Source organism: Anoplolepis gracilipes, chromosome 10, assembly GCF_047496725.1.
Source record: "Anoplolepis gracilipes chromosome 10, ASM4749672v1, whole genome shotgun sequence".
In the NCBI taxonomy this organism is placed as follows: domain Eukaryota; kingdom Metazoa; phylum Arthropoda; class Insecta; order Hymenoptera; family Formicidae; genus Anoplolepis; species Anoplolepis gracilipes.
Window position 1 is genome coordinate 8,234,413 of NC_132979.1, and position 17,857 is coordinate 8,252,269.

A 17,857-nucleotide genomic window follows, 5' to 3' on the forward strand; every position below is an offset into this window, starting at 1 on the left:
TAAAAAGGCTCTGTGTAAAAAAAATCTTCCTCGTCTTCCAGTCGAGAGAGAGTTTCGTCATCGAGTAGGATAAAAAAAAAAAAGAAAAAAAAATAACTAATATACTAACGTCTCTATGAAACCCGCTGATCGCGCGGTCATCGGGTAGCTTTTAGCTATATAGTTTGATGTCTTGCGTAAGGGTCAAGGGATTTGAGGACTTCTTCAAATCCTGTAACCTTGATTAACGCCAGAATGGCCGTGAGTTTACTACTCTCTCGCAGAAATAACATTCCATTTTATAAAAGGTAAAGATTGTAACGTGCAAAAGTATAACACACTATCTAGTGAAACTGATATCTCGAGTATTAATGTAAAAAAAAAAAATATAATAATAATTTATTTCTAATAATAAAAAACGTGCGCTTTATATGTGAAAAATTAAAACAATTATTTTTATCCTTTCGGATAAATTTCTATGAAAAATGATACGTGTTTTTGAAGGATGAAAAAGCGAGCAAACAAAATCATTTAGGCCTTTCTGGCGATAACAGGATCATTTTTTGAAAAAAAAAAAAAAAAAAAAAAAAAAAAAAAAACCAATTACAATTACTATAAAAAAAAAAAAAAAAAAAAAAAATAAAAAGTAGTTTAACTGAATGAAAAGATTTTAGCCGAGGAAAGGAGAGACCTCAAATTACCCTTTCCCCTTTTCCTCGAATAAACAAAAAAAAAGGGACGACAAACTGACAAACGATTTAAAGATCGCGAAGAAAAAAAAAAATCATTCAGTGCAGTAGCTTCGTGCACATATATCTCAAAGGGAATTATATATATCTCGAGTGGAAATCATTAAGAGAAATATAGATACGTCATGGCAGAGTAATTACGTTGGATCGGAGGAACATCGAGAATTCAATTGGCGAAGATCGAAGGTGACTTACCTCTGGCTGTCCTGAACTTGACGTATCCAGGTTTGCTGAAGCCCATTATGTTGTGAGCCTGTAACTCGACACTGTAAAATGTATCGGAGCTCAAGCCCTTCAGATACTGTCTCGTTCTCGTCTGGGACTTGATCTCTACGCAGGTGTCGTCCAACACCTCCCAGTCACCCGCGACTCGACTTAGCTGACAGTACTTGATCAGATACATGTCGATGGGCTCGCCGTTGTCGGGTGGCTCCAGCCAACCGAGCTCGTATTGGTTACTGAACAATGACTGTTCGTAATCGTTGCCAGGCGTACACAGGATCTTGGGCTGGTTCGGCATCGTCCTGCCGGGTGTCATCTCGTAATGGTTGCTACCCCAGTTGCCCAGACCGACTTTGTTCTTCGCCGCAAAGCGGAACTCGTAAGGCGTCTGCGGCTTCAAACCCTCGACGACATATGGTGTAGTAGTATCTGAACACGAGACATTAGTTTCGATATTTTATATATTTAAAGTTTTCAATTCAAGAAAGTTAACTTTTGGCACATAGATTGTTCAATATTTATTAATTATAAACCTTCTTTTTCTCATTCACTTTACGCTGTTCTATGAATAAAATTAAGTTTCACGTACTTGAATGAGCTAACTCGTCATACTTTAAATAAAATTAGGTGAATTCATAAAGAGAAGAAATTTCTCAGACTTTTGATTTTAATCCAGTTCATTAAAATTGAGAAAGATGAATTCCTCTCCTCTCCCAAAGAGACTTACTGACAACAGACCAAGTCCTGTTCCTTGCTCTGTCCCAGGTCTGATCCCTCTCCTTATACTGTACGGTGATAGTTTGAACGGGTAGCTCCGGCTGCGGAGGTGTGAGGTCAAATCTTATTGTTGTGGCAGTGAGCTCGATCATTTTGACGTCCAAGAGTTCGCTGGGTCTCGACGCTTCCTTCAGCTCGATTAAGTTCTCCCGCGTGCCGTGGGGATTCGCGGCGATGCACTTGTAAATAGTGTAATAGCGCCGATCGTGCGGCCGTACCTCGATAGTGGAGATCGGCCCGTTGCCGATCACGTTGATCGAGACATCATCCTCGACCTTTCGATCGCCATAGAAGGTCCAACGTATCGTCGCGTTTGGTATACTTTCGGCGATGCAAGTGAGGTTCACCGGCCGCTGTCCCCACGAGTAGACCGTCTTGTTGTCCATGTGGTGGAAGGAGGGCGGGAACTCGACCGTCAGATGGCCGTTCTTGTAGGCGACGTCGCCGGTGTTCTTTGCCACGCACTCGTACAGACCGTCGTCGCTGGTGAGGGCGCTATGGATCGATAGGATGCCAACTGTCTCGCCAGATACATCGTTCAGTCGGTTCGTCATCACTATCCTATCGTCCTGCGGTTGAACACCCATCACGTACTGCTTGTCGGCGGTGAATTTCCTGAAGGTCACCTCGGGCGCCGGTCGGCCAAAAGCCTTGCACATGATCTCCGTATTCTTACCCTGTACCACGGTCTTGTTCAGGAACTCCATAATCTTTGGTTTGACGATCACGTTCACTTGGATGGTGGTTTTGGCGGTGCCGGCGGCGTTTGTCGCGCTGCACTGATATTCGCCCGAGTCGTCGCGGTTTACATTGGTGATGGTTAGCACACCCGTGACCGGATTTACGCCGAAGCGATCGGTGATGGAGAGATTCTGTTGGGTGAGAGACTTGATCCACGTGAACGTTGGCGACGGCTTGCCGGTGGCTTTGCATTCGATGTTTGCATTCTCGCCCTCGATGATGTCCACCGGGCTCGAGATCTCCTCGATCGACGGTCGTGTGTGTACCTATAAAATTGATTAAACAAGATTATTAAGCAAAGGTTTATCAAAGCACGCTTAAAAATAAATGGAACATCTAGATTTACATAAATTTCTATATTTTTGCATTTATTTTCATCTATATTAGTAATAAGTTATCTTGGGTTGTTAACGTAAAATTATTAATAATAAAATTCAGTAATTAATAAGCTGATAGCGTAAAAAAATAATAATACACGACAAGTATAATTATCGCAATGAAAAGCGTAAAGGTCATTACTTGATAAAATGTGTAAAAATATTTAATTTTTTTTTTTTTTATTTGACATGTATCAGCTGTTTAAATATTAATGACATAATACCTCAACGCGGATAAGTCGTTCTTGCAATTCTCCTGTGGTTTGTACGGACGCACGACAAGTGTATATACCATCATCCGATTCTTGTACGTTCTTGATCTTCAAGGAGTGAGCATCTATGATATAGCGATCAGTTGTTTTTATCAGCTCCCCATTGTAAAGCCAATCGACCGAGGGCGAAGGCCTAGCGCGTACTTTACACTTAATTGAAAAGTCCTCTCCGAGAATGGGAAATTGATTTGGTGGCGCGTCATCCCACGTGATCGCGACTGTTGATAAAACAAATTAAAAGTTATTTTTTGGGGGAAAAACCGCTATTGGATTAAACATTTTACAGCCTCGTTTTCCCCCGGAAAAAAAAATATGTACCGTATTCCATTCGATTGAAATCTCTTCCTAACAAACAAACCAAAAGAGAAAAAAAAAAAAAAAAAAAAAAAAAAAGCTGTTTTCATCAACTGTTAAAAATAACTAAAACTAAATATCCATTACTTGATGCTTAATTTTTTTAATTGCCGGAAAATACGCGTAGCTTTCCATAGAATTTTAACTGAAAAATCCTGTTATCGTTTTTTTATAGATTTATATATTATAAACGTTCTCCCGCGGATCGCTTCTGCCTTCGTGAAATTAATTAAACGCTATTCGATATCATCGGGAATGCTCCGTCTATATCGGAATACAATTTCTCTTGAAAATTAAAATTCTACCACGCGCTCTCTTTTTTAACCCCATACTTACTAATGGTATCGATCCCCACGGACTTGTTCAACGGCTGGTTACGCGCATAAGTGCCCCTGCAAGTGTATTTCCCAGCCTGTTCCTCCTGAAGGGAATTAAAGAACAGAGACAGACTGCGATCCTGGTGCAGCTCGGTGTACATGGCAGGTTTGGAGACACCCGTGTGCGTGCTGTCAAGAATATAACATGATGATTTACGGAGAGAAAATTGGCAAAATATCGATCCTAAACGACAACACAAAGAGATATCGCGCAGAGTGATGATAGTAGCGATATCCTTGGTGGATGACGTGAGGATGACGTGTCGGCGAGAGATGCATTCACGTGACCTTGTATTATTCAGTGTTGCATGGTATATAGACGGTGCGATGCACGTATGTATCGGCGGATGATGTGAGCACAGGTGAGATATGATGTATTCAAGCAATTTCCATATAGTATGCCGAGCGACGAGGTGCCGGATGTAATATCGCGCGACATCGACGATGAGGTTACGAATATGGATATTGCGGATTATGAAGGTGACTCGAGAGGTGACAGTGGCTGCTGCACACCCTTATATATAGGGCGGAAAATTATTAACGGCGTTTGAAATATGTATGTCGAGTGAGAAACGCAAGTAGCGTCGAACAACACGTGGTCGCGAGTAAAAATGAGCAAATGTATTCATTTATCGCGGAGCAGCCGGAGTGTATCTCGTGACGATGATTGTGATGCGTAAATAGAAAGCACATAGAGTGCAAGATATGAAAGAAGAGAGTGTGAGAAAGTCCTTGGAAAAGAGGATGACGGTACTTCCGTGTCGTGGCAGTCTGTCGATTATACAAAGCGATTCAAAAATCCCGAGAAGAAAATTTCTCTTATCTCGATTGTATTCGCACTTCTATTTTATTTTAATGAAATTGCCATGTAAATTCCTTTCGCACACAAAAAAAAATTATTAAATTAAAATTGCATATACCACAGTTAACAATTATTATTTCATTAGCGACACATATATCTAAGCTTCTTATTGTTAGAAATAATTTGATAATAATCTTAAATTTAAGTGGCAATTAAAATACAGTAAATAATAATTTAAAAACAATATTATATTTTACTTTAATAGTCACCTCAAAAGAATGTAATATTATTTTCGTACTTTTTATAATAATTTTTGCTTTAAATACATACTATTTGTCTCCAACCAACAATTTATTTTTCTATTCATAAAATTTATAATTAAATAATGATATATTTTTCTTGATATTGTTCTTGATTAGTATATTAAATGTCTTCAAATATATATTCTTAAAACAAGAATAGCCTTTTTTTCTGTGCAGCTTCAATCTATTCTCGGCGTATAGGTTTTCGCAAATGAACTTGTAACGGACCTTTATTGAGACCATAATTGTATAGTGAAATTGCTCGAAACGGGACGATTTTGTTCGGAAATGTCACGCGCGGTACTCTTGACGACGAATGTACTTAATTACGCAAATCGGGGATTCGAGTGATCGTGCAAACACGCGACACGATGAATCAGTTACCGAGGTTAACGTTCGTTACATTATTTGATCGTCGGATTAAATACTTGTATCGCGAGCGACTCGCGGTACATATATTAGCTGTATCGCGGACAGTATAATGTACAAATGTTGCAAATGTCGTTTGAAATGGAATCTTTGTAGAATTGCGCCATTGCGGAGCTGCTTAATTGCCGGTTATACACGCCGTGTCCCAGAAAGTTCATATTTCACTTTTAATTCTTCCCGCTCGGGCGGTTTAATCGAAAAGCTCGTTAACGTGAAAAAAAGAATTAAAGCTGACAAATAAAATTACTTTTTTCTATCATTTTTTTTATAGCATCAGAATTAAAGACAAAGCTTATTTACTTTTAGATTATAAAATGAGAATTACATTGTAAAACAATTATAAATATTCGACAAATCAAATTTCTACAAATAAACAGCTAAAAATGTCCTTAATAAATAATTTCAGAGAAATCCTACTTTTCGATGATGAAATTATAAAATGGGATTATAAGAGGAAGTTAAAAATTATAAAAGGAATTTAAAATATTTTTTTATAAATAATCTCGAAGAAATTATACTTACTTTTCGATGATGAAAATTGTAAAATTTTTTAGGAGATTTAGGGGGGATTTTAGAATTTAAAAAATTATAAAAAAGAACGAATTTAATTTTTATACATTCGAAACAAAGTCGGGAAGATTTTCCAGATCGCACTGTATACACGAACGAAAATTTCGTTCGCCGCCCGATGAATTTTTTTTTTTTTTTTCGTTTGTTTCCAATGAGTTTTCCGGCTTCCAACGTGCGCGCGCGCGTTCAATAAGTCTGGTTCGAACTGTTCGGAACTTTTCCGAACGGCTTAACGAGCGATAGCCAGTTCGCGAACTGCGATGCGGCAATTAAGAGCTTCGTAGCACCAGGAAATGTGTGAAATATCGTGGCTGCATCGTGGGAAAATGATGATGTCGAACACGGAGTGAAGTGATAATGAGTGTACAAATAAGAGAGATGAAAACAGGAGGCAAAAAACGAGCACTACTATGATTGCACACATGTTTATATCTCCAATTTTATACTCGCCTTTCGAGCGGCAAAACGACGTATCTGTGTTTGCGTTAAAGAAGTGACAGAAATTTGTCGAATTAGTATTAAAGTATGCTTTCGTGTAAACGCAATCAATCAAGTTAAATGCTTTTCAGTTAATAATTTTTAATTAATTATTTTTACCTATAAAAAAAACTCACATCACTGTCGATCAATCGAAAAAGTTTATAAGTTATGAAAAATATACAGTTGTAATTTTATACTTCAACATTCTGATCGCGTGATTAAAAGAACTCATTACGACTTTTGATTAAATTTTCTTCCTCAAGTCAAATAAAATTGTAGTATTTTACCAGGTATATTAAGCTTTCTGAGTCGAATTATTTCCTCTTAAAATATCCAGGTTTCTTATTCTTTAAATAAACGAAATAAATTAAAAATCTTCTAAGCAATTTTGTAGCCCTTTAAGTCTTTAACAATTGGAGTAATAAAAATATTTTTGTAAGTAAAATATAGCAAAAAAATTGTGTACTATTAATTTTCTTTGTTTTTATTTATGTATGCGTTATTTCTTTATAATGGTTAGATAGCTTAATTCTAAGCTAAAAAATTGTAAATATTTAGTACACAATTTTCATATATATATTTTTATGTTTTGATAATTTGGCTCAGATAGCTTAATATACTTTATTTTAACAAAGTTTGACGTAATATACAAAGTGTCCTATTTGAAATGCCTTAATTTAAAATTGTAGTAATAAATTAATATAGCGGTACATTTTATTGTGTTATATAAATGTTGGAGGAAATTTTGAATTTGATGAGATAAATTAATTGCTTGTACAGTTTATTTTGATACATGGTCACATATTTCCAGAGAGACAGCGAAATAAAACTAGAGTATTCAGGGTGTCTATTAAAATCTTGTAAAAAAATTTCCTAAAAATTCCTTGACCAGGTATTTTTGTACAAACTTCCAGAGAAGAGAATATTTTAAAAACTTTTTGATGTGACTTTCTAAATTTTTTTTATTGCATAATGCGTTTACTAATGCTTTTCACTCATACGAGGAAAAAAAACAAGAAAAAAATTGAGTACTAGATTTGTAAATGTACTGACACAAAAATGAAAACTTTCATAAAATAAGCACTTGCATAAAAATTTCATATTTTTTATTTTTAAAAATTACAAAGACTATATGTATTACATGTTCAATATTTTGTTAAGATATTGAACATAAATAAAAATAGATATTTTCCAGATACAAATAAATTCCTAAGTATTATATTTCAGGTTTTTTATGTTTTTTCAAGAAATAGACACTCTGATATTTCAAAAGAGACACTCTGTATAATTCACTGAAATAAAATCGATGAATATAAAAAAAAAAAAAAAGAATAAAACTCATTAATCTTTTAATTACTCGTAAAGATTCTTCGCTAAAGAACGATTGCAGGAGCGTTGCACCAACGGTGCACTGCAGCTTATATTCTCGATTGATTGACTGTCATCTTCTCGAGAGTCGATTACAATATAAATAGAGGGAAAAGGGCCGTTGGTGCGAGAGCGCTTCTGCGTCGTTTCCACATAAAATGTCATTTATAAGCAAAAGATGACTGTAATTGACTTACTTCAGGGAATCGATCACGCGATTCTGCGGGTCGAGCCATTGCATGTCGTCGACCAGCGATGGATTGTCCACCTTCGGTTTGCACGTGAGAAGGATGCTGGAGCCGATCGGCTTCGTCTGCATCTCGCCGTTCGGCAGGATCTCCAGGTGAGGATCTATCGCGTCCGCGTAAGCTGCAAAAGAGGAAAACCACAAGCGGTCATTACACCGACAGTCTCGAGGAAGCATGTGTGTGTTTGCGTGTTCAACCAGCGTGAAAGACACTCCGGCGAAAAACACCGATCTCGATGAGCGGCTCGCTACGCGTAATCCACCGATAATGATATGATTACGTCTATAAACGTTTATTTTTACAGACGTCGCAAACACATAAACAACGTCTTTTAACTGAAACAGTGAGAACGAGCGCAGATGAGAGGAATACGCGTCTCTCCTTCATTTTCAACGATGTTTATCTCAAGTGCCTTGTCTGAGTATGTAATTTCGCGTTTGCAATTAAAATGCCGTTTTAAATTCCCCCTTTGTGAGAGATCTTTGTAATTCATAGCTACGCGTATCTATTTTAATTTATTCTCTATTGTTATAATAAATATAAATTCACATATATAACATACACAAATTAATTAAATTAAATATTTAATTTATTATATAAAGTAATTAATTATATTATTATATGTAATTTAATTAAATTATACTCTTCTCTATAATAAGTCATTTCATTTTTCACTATATTATGATTCAATCATGCTTAATTTCAATTATTTTAATTTCAATTCAAGAATTTTACCATGCTAATTTTATTACATATCCTACTTTATCATATCAATTTAAATAAATAAGTAAAAATTTAATATTTGAAATAATTAATTAAATAAAAATTTCTTAACAGAAAGTTATAGATTTATTAATAAATAAAAGCAATTGCAGTTAAACATTAAATAAGAATAAATTAATTTCATTTCATTTCATTTTTTTATGGTAAAATATATATGAATTTTAAAAATTGAATATAATTTTATAAAATAAATAAATTTTAAATTAAAACAAAAATTGGAATTAGATACCCTATTATTTAAATAAAAAAAAAAAAAAAACAAAATTTTAATAGTAAATGTTAATCATTAAAAATAAAAAATTTGACGGCATTTTATATTTTTAGAGGAACTTGTTAATAAATTTGATAATCCGAATGGATTTACTTAAGTTTTTATAATATATTATCGAATTGCAATTCAAGACGAGAAGATTAATCCGTGCAATTGCGGCCTTACCCAAACGGGTGGGACGAGACGACGTCGTTCCCGGTGGCGACGGGGGTGACGGCGGCGGCGGCGGCGGCGGCGCCGTCATCACGTAAATGCACAACACGGAGAGGCAGAGCGACGTCGTCTCGGCGCCCATGGTCGTGTCGCGTCGCGTAAACGCCTTCGGGGACGCTTTCGAGATGCGTGTGTCAACTATGACAACGGAATGCAAGCATCGTCGGAATGCGCGCGATGGGCGCCCGACGGACGGGCAGGCAGGCAGGCATAACAGGAAGCGGGAATTGAGCTAATTAATTGCGGTGAGCGAAAGTGCGGAATTGCCCTAACTGGGAAACGTTCTCCCAGTGATCTTCCCCCTCTCCTCCTCCTCCTCCTCCTCCTCGTCATCTCATCATCCGAAGCTGCATCAGCGACGTAAATGCAGAAGCGTTCTCTCTCTGTCTCTCGCTCTCTGTGTGCCAACTCGGCCGAGCTCATTAGCTCGTTAACTCTTGGCGTACGTAAAGCCCTACATCGGCCCTACCGGGTAAGCTATGTACCTGCGACGAATGGAAATAACGTGGCGCAACGTGGGGAATCATTATCGAATTTACGGCGAGCCAGCTGCGACGGGCAACTACTCGTTAAGTACGCGGGAATTTCCCGTAACACACGTGGTGGAGAAGCGTCGATTTACGATTGGACGCGGTTAATTACGGGACTTTAATGCACGATAAATATCTATCGATCGCAATTCTCGCTTCACCCTGATTAAGCAGAAGGATGGCGAAAATTGCGACTCGCGTCGTCAGCTGATCACTTGCCGCCGCCAGCGGTTCTGTCAAATTCTGACAGCGCGGGAGAAAAATCAAGCGGCCGCAGCAAAAAGAAAAAAAGAAAAAAAAATCTCGATTCGAGCGCACAATGTGATGAGCGAGCCGTGTAATCGAAACACGAGGCCAAATTCGCCTAAATAATTCTTTTTTTTTTTCCACTCGGTACACGCGCCCGCGTAACAGTTGATCTCGCAAATACTGAAACCGCGGCGGATACTGCGAGAATAATTGAATACGGATTAAAAAAGCCGGGACTCTCTCTCTCTCTCTCTCTCTCTCGCGAGAGAGCGAACAGGTTTTGCGTTGACACCGAGCTGCGTGAGCGAGCAACGAGCGTGTGACGAGCGAGTATAATCGACAATGGCACGAGAATTGAAACCGCTGCAATTTGCCGGCCGGAAAAAGTCGACCTCTCTCTCTCTCTCTCTCTCTCTCGGAAAGGTTTCTATTTGCGCGCGAACCGCCATTGGCGAGTATTACGAGAGTGACATTAACAGGCGCGAGTGGAATATTCCTGCGAAATTTACATCAAGATTCGTCATAATTTGCGACCTAAAATCACCTTAAAAGACCATCGGAATACAAATGTTTAATTTTGTTTTTAAAAGTTTATTTTTAAAATTATTTATTTGTTCATTTATATTTGTTTTTATTTATTTAAAACATTTTTTTACTAGATTTTATTCAATGGAACAAACTGACTGGCAAAAACTATAAAAATCACTAACATGTAACACTAGAATATATTTATACAACTTTATATATTTTTGCTTTAATTAATAAATCATCATTTCGAAAAACTAACAATAAGTCAACTAACATAATAAAGTATTATTATTTCAATTATTAAATTTATTACTTTATTTAGAGCTCATTTTATTATAGCGATACTTTTAAATAAACTGCCATTTATTTCAATTAATTTTGATGGGTCATTATATCTTCGGCCGAAATCTATGACAGATGATAATTTCATCGCGAATAATGTAAATATATCTCTCAAGAAACCGGGAGTCGATTAATTCCTGTAACAGCTCGGGCGCAAGGACGCGGAAAGGTTACAAACCTTCCTTAACGGACAAACTTCCTTAATTGGCCTAAGACTCATCGGGATGATGAGTTCTTGCATGCGGTCAATTAAAGGATTTCGCTCGCCTCGTAAATGTTGGAGGGGAAGAGAAAAGGGATTTAAGCTGCTTTTGCGACATCTTTATACAAGTCAAAGCTTCTTACTGAATCTTACTATGCAGTGGACATGATAATCTCTCTTCAATCGAATATCCATGATTACACACAAACTCCACAACTTACTTATCGATTTAATTTTTTTATTTATTTTAATGTCATATTAAATGTCACCATATACACAAATTCCGAATTTTACTGTCCTGGATTTTATCCAATGAAATGAACTAATCAATTGTAAAAATAACTAATAAAACACTTTTATAAATTTATATTTACTAATTAAATTTTATGCAAAAGATTTTTTTTAATTTTATTTAATTAATAAATAATATTAATCAATATAAATCAGAAATATCACTAGTTGAATGTAGGTCACTTTAGTTTCAATAAATGAAAAAGAAATATAATAAAATATTTTCTTAATTCAAATTATAATATGTGAAAATTGTAGAATAAAAAAGTTTAAAAATGTAAATGTCACTAAGTTTTATATTTTTAGTTAAATGAGAAAAATGCAATAATAACAGGATTAAAAATTTTTATCTATATAGATCTGGTTCGCGTTTAATTTTCAACGTATAATAAAAAATTAATTTATTTGCTACGTCAATTTCCAATCTATTATGGATTTTATTCTGAATAAAATTTAAATTAAAAAACACTCTCTCAGTTAATATAAATAAATTTATTTATATAGATAAATATTTTATATTTATTTTAGCATTTATATTATTATTACAATAGAAAAGATCAATTTTTGCTGGGTTTTTTTTCGGAGAATATCTTGTACCATGGATTTTATCCAAAAAATGTAGAATCTTAGCCTTTTATTTATATAAACCAAAATAAGCAAGGAATTTTAATTTCGCTGAATGGATATCAGTTAAGATTATACAAATGAATATAAATATTTATTTCTCAACTCTTGATTAATGAGATTCGCCATATTTTTTCGAGATTGCTTATGTTAGTTCAGCTGTAAACATATTAAACCGTTGTATGATGCGCAAAAAAAAAAAAAAAAATTAACATTATAATATCTCGACATTAGTATGCGCGTCATTAAATCTCTCTTCTCTTTATTTTCTGGAAAATTCGCAGGTTAAGAGGCCGAGCTTGCAAATCGCGATAAGTTTCACGAAACGGTAACGGTTCGAGCTGAACGGGATATACGTATCGGGGGCGGGAGGGGGATGCGCGGCAGGGGAGGGGGGCATCGTGATAAGACGATGCAACGCTCGCTTAACTGCCGCCGGCATTTGCACCGCGGCAGTTTGCTCAAACTTCGAAGACCGAGAATGGCGAGAATGTGTTTAAATTCTCCCCGCAATCCTTGCTCTAATTGTCTCCGACCAATAGTGCAACAGTCACAATCGAGAGAGAGTTGCGATCCGTTTGATTAATGGCTTTCTCTACTACTTAGCTGGAATATATCCTATCGACCCTCCCCCCCCCTCTTCCCGCCCCTTCCCCCCGATCGCACGAGGGGGTGCCCGTCTGTTTCGAGGTACCTACATTTCTAGAGAGGACTATAATTTTGGCCAGCTGCCGTTTATGAAGCTTTAGCCCCCCCCCCTTCCTCCTCCTCCCCCCGATAGGTCTAATTTGGCTCTCACGACTCCGTCATTTCCGATAAGAAATTTCATAATCAAAGGAAAGAGAGAGATAGAGGGGATGGAAGGATTACGTCCGTAAGGACAGCTTATTTATTTGCCGCCCTCGCGCTGTCGCAAAACGCGTCGTTTCTCGTCCTGGCGATAAGACTCGCAAATTCATCATTTCCGGCTCGCTTAGGCCAAGAGAAGGGCGGGCATTGCCTAGGGTGAATTAAAGATTTTCTTATAGTCACTCGGTAGTTTCGGGAGCGAGCAGACGGTCCCCCTTGAACAATGGCGGGACATAAATCGCAATTATGTTTCCGGCGGACTGGACTTGTACGATGTTATCTATCGCTGCCAAGTTAGCTCGCAATCAGATGAAAGTATCGCGAATCGGGTTACATAATGTTTTAGATCGCTGTGACACAGAGTTAATTATATTTTTTTCACGGCAATTGCACCCCTGTATACATATGTCGTCTATCGTTATGTCTCTTAATACATCTGTCTCTCGAACAAGTACTTGTAAACGTCTGTATCGAGACATATTTTTTCCGATTCTCAAACTTATTGCTATTATTAATATCGCAATTAATTTAGTAATTAATAATTAAAAGTGAGAACAAAATAAATTGAATAAAATTTATTTATACATTAATAAAATTATTTTTATTATTATATTTATTACTTAATTATTATTCATTAATAATAAAATAATAATAATAATAATAAAATTAAATTACAGTTTAATTATCTGTCCGATAAACAGTGCTATGATTTAAAAAAAAAATACTGTTAGATGCGACTGACAAAAATGATTATATAAATCCAAGATTCTGTCACAAGTGACATAGCGCAAAAAAAATAAAGACATATGGAAAATTCTATTACACATTGTTTCCTTATTTGTTCAGAAACGTAAAAAAAATTATCGTCTACGTAGAAAAGAGAAACGCTGACATCACGACGGATCATTGTTGCCGCAAAAAAAGGTACGCTATCATTAATTGCTCGTTAATGTCGTATTCAAAGTATATGCACCCGTCATTATACGCGGGGGGGAGGGGGGCGAGAAAATTCGCCTGTTCATCGTCGCCGACGCGCCATTACGTCGTCATACGAAACTCATTCAGCGTGAACCGTGCGCCGAAGAGAGCAACACAATACGGAGGGTTGTTCCTAGGGATCCCCCCCATCCACCTAGGCATTCACCCTTCCCTCCTCCTTCTTCTTCTCACCCTCGAGTATGCGCGCGCTCGGACAGATTCTATAATCGTTTCACAAATTCGCCCGAGTCACCACCGCACACCCCCGTGCGCTTCTCTCTCATTTCCCCCCGCCTCTCTCCACCGGAGTTTACAACGGTGTACCGCACGAACCATTATCCACCCCTGAGACTCGCAAATTCATCGTTTCCGGAGCGCGTACCGCGGTGCTCATCCGTGGGGGAAGGATACACGTGGGGGACGGAAGGACTCTCTTCCCAAAAGCATCTCTTCGTGAAGAAACGTTGTAATTGACTGAGTTCATCGGGGTCGGCACGTAAAATTGGGGTACCGACGTTGTATAATGAAATGAAAAGAGAATATATACATATAAAAGCATTTTTTTCGTGATTTTATATTTTATTCACACAACACTTTTTCATTCTCAATTTAATTATTTTTAGAGACACCTTGATTTTTTTATATTCCGTTATATATACGAAATAAAAATGCTTTTGGATGCAATTAAATTGAGAACAAAAAATATTCCGTGAATAAAATATGAAATATGAAATTATCAAAACATTGCTTCCATTATAAAATACAATATTATATATAATTAAAAAAAAAAAAAAAAAAAAAAAAAAAGTTCCTATAGCACAATTGAGTATAGTCTTAATCTTATAATATAAAAGTGATATACGATATGTGGGTAAATCGATATCTACATATATTTTAAACAGTATATTTTTACAGTTATCTAAACTTAATCTCAAGCATTTAAATAAGACGAAAATTTGAGAAGCTAAATTACTAACTTAAGAAAATTGATTGTTCTGCCCTAGTTTTCGGGCAAATCTCATTTTTGTAAAATTTGCGCGTTTCCCAGATCGTTCGTACGCCATAAAAGTGTTATCATTTGGCATCACACCTTCCATTTATTTCCGAGAAACTCGCAGATTCATCGTTTCCACACGTGCGTCCAGCCGCAAGGAGGTCACGACACGGATCGGGATTCGGAAGCCTTTTCTCGGGAATCTTTCCCCGAAGAAATCCCGTGATTGCCCCGGGAGGTTGGCTCATCAGCCTCAGCCTTGGTCTAAAATTCTGTGTGTATGGCGTGGTACGGTGAGATAAAAGCCAAGCCAAAGGAAGACGATAGGAGCGAGCGAGAAGAGATCCAGAGAGACCCCTCCTTCTAGGACATCTTATTTACGTTAGTTAGGGTTTGTTGGCACAGCCACCCTAGGGGCTATTCAGTGCTTCTCCATCGCCCATTTCAAGCCCCTCTCTCTCTTTTCCCACTGCCTGCTTCGACGCATTACGCACACACGATAACAAAGGAGAGCAACACCTCCTCCTTCTCGGTATTCCGAGATCCCCGCAAAACCATCCTCTTCAACCCCCCGGGGTCCATCCATCCAAGAACCACGCCCGACTCGCGTCTACTCGACTCAAAGCGGCCCCCGTGTGTACAACTAGGTTTGCTCACGCGCGTGCCACCCGGTATATACATATATATGTACAATGTACAAGGGATCGGGGTAAGTCCCCGATAAACTCCGGCGACGTGTTACTCGAGTTGGAAGAATTCGATCGAGGAAGACCTAGTCGAGAGAGACCTAGGGTGACGGAAGTGACCGAGTAGCGGAAAGAGTATTCGGGAGAGATTCTGATGAGATTTCGATGTGGAATCGAAGTTGGATCGAACGGAGGGGACATTGATGTCACGACGACAGAGTCTTCCAAAAGATTTTTTTACGCGGCCAATTGGGAAATCTCGACAAGGTAGATTCGATATTGTCGACCCTTTCGACGTCGTTCGGCTTTTCCTCGCTTCGATATTCTCTTTGTCCCTTTGACAAATCCCCGTCATATTATTTTATATTTTACTTATATTATTAATATATATGTACAATTAATTAATTATATTTTACTTATATTATTAATTAATATAACTATATAATAATCATTTTTCTCAAATATTTGTATTATCTCAATTTAAGTTTCTTCTGCTACTCTCTTATTTTTTAATATACTATCCGTTGCATTGATTTATTAATAAAGCTTTAATAAGCTAATTCTCATAATTACAAGTGCGTAATTATGGGGAGATGTACGAGTGTTGAATAACGTGGCTGCACAAAATGCAGCATTTGAATTTCCAACACGCGAGGGGGAAATTGCACAAAACTGTGAATACATACATTCTACTCTCTGTAGGCTTTGTTAAGGGCTCGTTGCGAATAAAGAGCGAAGTTTTATAGAGAGCGAAAGAGGGTGAGAAATGTACCGATTTAATTAAGGTAACATCCCCGGCAGTCCCGTTGATGGTAAGGCTTTCACTCTGGATTTTTCGACTGTATTCGGAAATGCGGGTACAACTTTTAAAACTTGAAAAAAAAAAAGAAAGAAAAAAAGACACTATCATTTTTTTTTAGTAAATCTTATAAAATTATACTTTATAAAATTTATAAAATTATATTTTATAAGATTTATTATAAGAAGAAACTCTTATTATTTAATGTTATTATATAATTTTATTGTGTAATAAAATTATATTTTATACGATTTTTATATTTTATTTTAGACTCTATATTTTATCTTGTAAAATTATATTCATGTCGAATAATATTTTTCTTCGCGAAGAATTATTTATACGTGGCCTTAGGACCTCGACATCATGATTCTAAATAACTGACAAACGCGCTGCTGATCCCTTAGTATGTCACATCACAAGCAGATAGATAGATTACCTATCAGTATTCATACGATGCGCGCGCTATTGTAGCTTTCCATAAAAAGAAAAGTCCCATAAAACGTAAAGGAGGCCATAAAATTCCAGTAGACACTTACAGCGTGCGACCTTCTTTTCGCCGAAGAAAAATGAAGGCAAAGCGGGAAAACTGCGTAAAGTCGTTCTTACATCAAGGCAGAAGGGTCGAGCGAGAACAATGGAAGATTGGATCTCGCGATGCGACCAATATTTCCTGAATACAGACTGGTTAAGATATCAGAGAACCGATGCAGCTTAGGTAGCAGCCAGGAATTGCACCCACGATAATCTTGTCGACAAACTCGCTCGATTAAGTAGCCCGATATCGCGCGGAAGGATAATGAAGTGGTCGAAGGGTGTCTCTCTCGAAGGGCTCGTTCGCCAAACTAAAATTACGAGCGAGAGCTGCCTTCCCGCTCAATGAAATGTCAAATAATTTGATTATATTTGATTCAATATTACGATTTATGCATAAGTCTGTGCAAAAAATTATGTATGCATGTGTATTATAAATGTATAATAAATGTACATATTATTTATGAAATTATAAAATTAATTAGATTAAATATATAATATACAAATAATATGTAAATATATAAGTGAACTATGCATATGTGAAATATAAAATTAATGTAAAATTAAATCCCAAAACTCTGAATATATATTTAAAGAGAGCGACTATTAATTTTAATTATTCAAAATATTTTCCTACGTGTAAAGAATGAGCAAAATTTTTCGCAACACAGGAGAGAGAAGAAAGAAATCACAGCTGTATCACGTAATTGTTCTCGCGCGCCAATCTTTTGTATATAAAGAAAAACGCAGAGAATGCGCGGAGGAAAAAAAGGGATCATTAGCGGCGATAATAGGTACCACCTTCGTTAACATAAAGACCGCATTAAGCGTTAATAACGATCCTGTAAAGAGATATTTTTCTCTACCGAATCGATGTGCGGCTCTTTTTTGCTTTTAAAGCGTTTTCCACAAAGAAAAGCTTCGTGAAAGGATAATTTTG

General features: G+C 36.9%; 1 protein-coding gene across 4 annotated transcripts in view; it reads right to left on the minus strand.

The window, feature by feature from the left end:
- Fas2 (neural cell adhesion molecule fasciclin 2) overlaps positions 1-17,857 on the minus strand; it is a 110,189-nt gene that overhangs the window by 16,999 nt on the left and 75,333 nt on the right. For 3 of the 4 annotated variants that reach the window (XM_072900228.1, XM_072900226.1, XM_072900229.1), the window contains exons 2-7: positions 7,997-8,168; positions 6,402-6,425; positions 3,808-3,977; positions 3,070-3,335; positions 1,678-2,734; positions 924-1,379 (exon numbers count right to left, since the gene is read on the minus strand). In XM_072900228.1, the coding sequence (XP_072756329.1) occupies positions 924-1,379; positions 1,678-2,734; positions 3,070-3,335; positions 3,808-3,977; positions 6,402-6,425; positions 7,997-8,168 (2,145 nt within the window). The remainder of the gene's footprint in view (positions 1-923; positions 1,380-1,677; positions 2,735-3,069; positions 3,336-3,807; positions 3,978-6,401; positions 6,426-7,996; positions 8,169-17,857) is intronic. The other variant, XM_072900227.1, reaches the window with a different exon arrangement.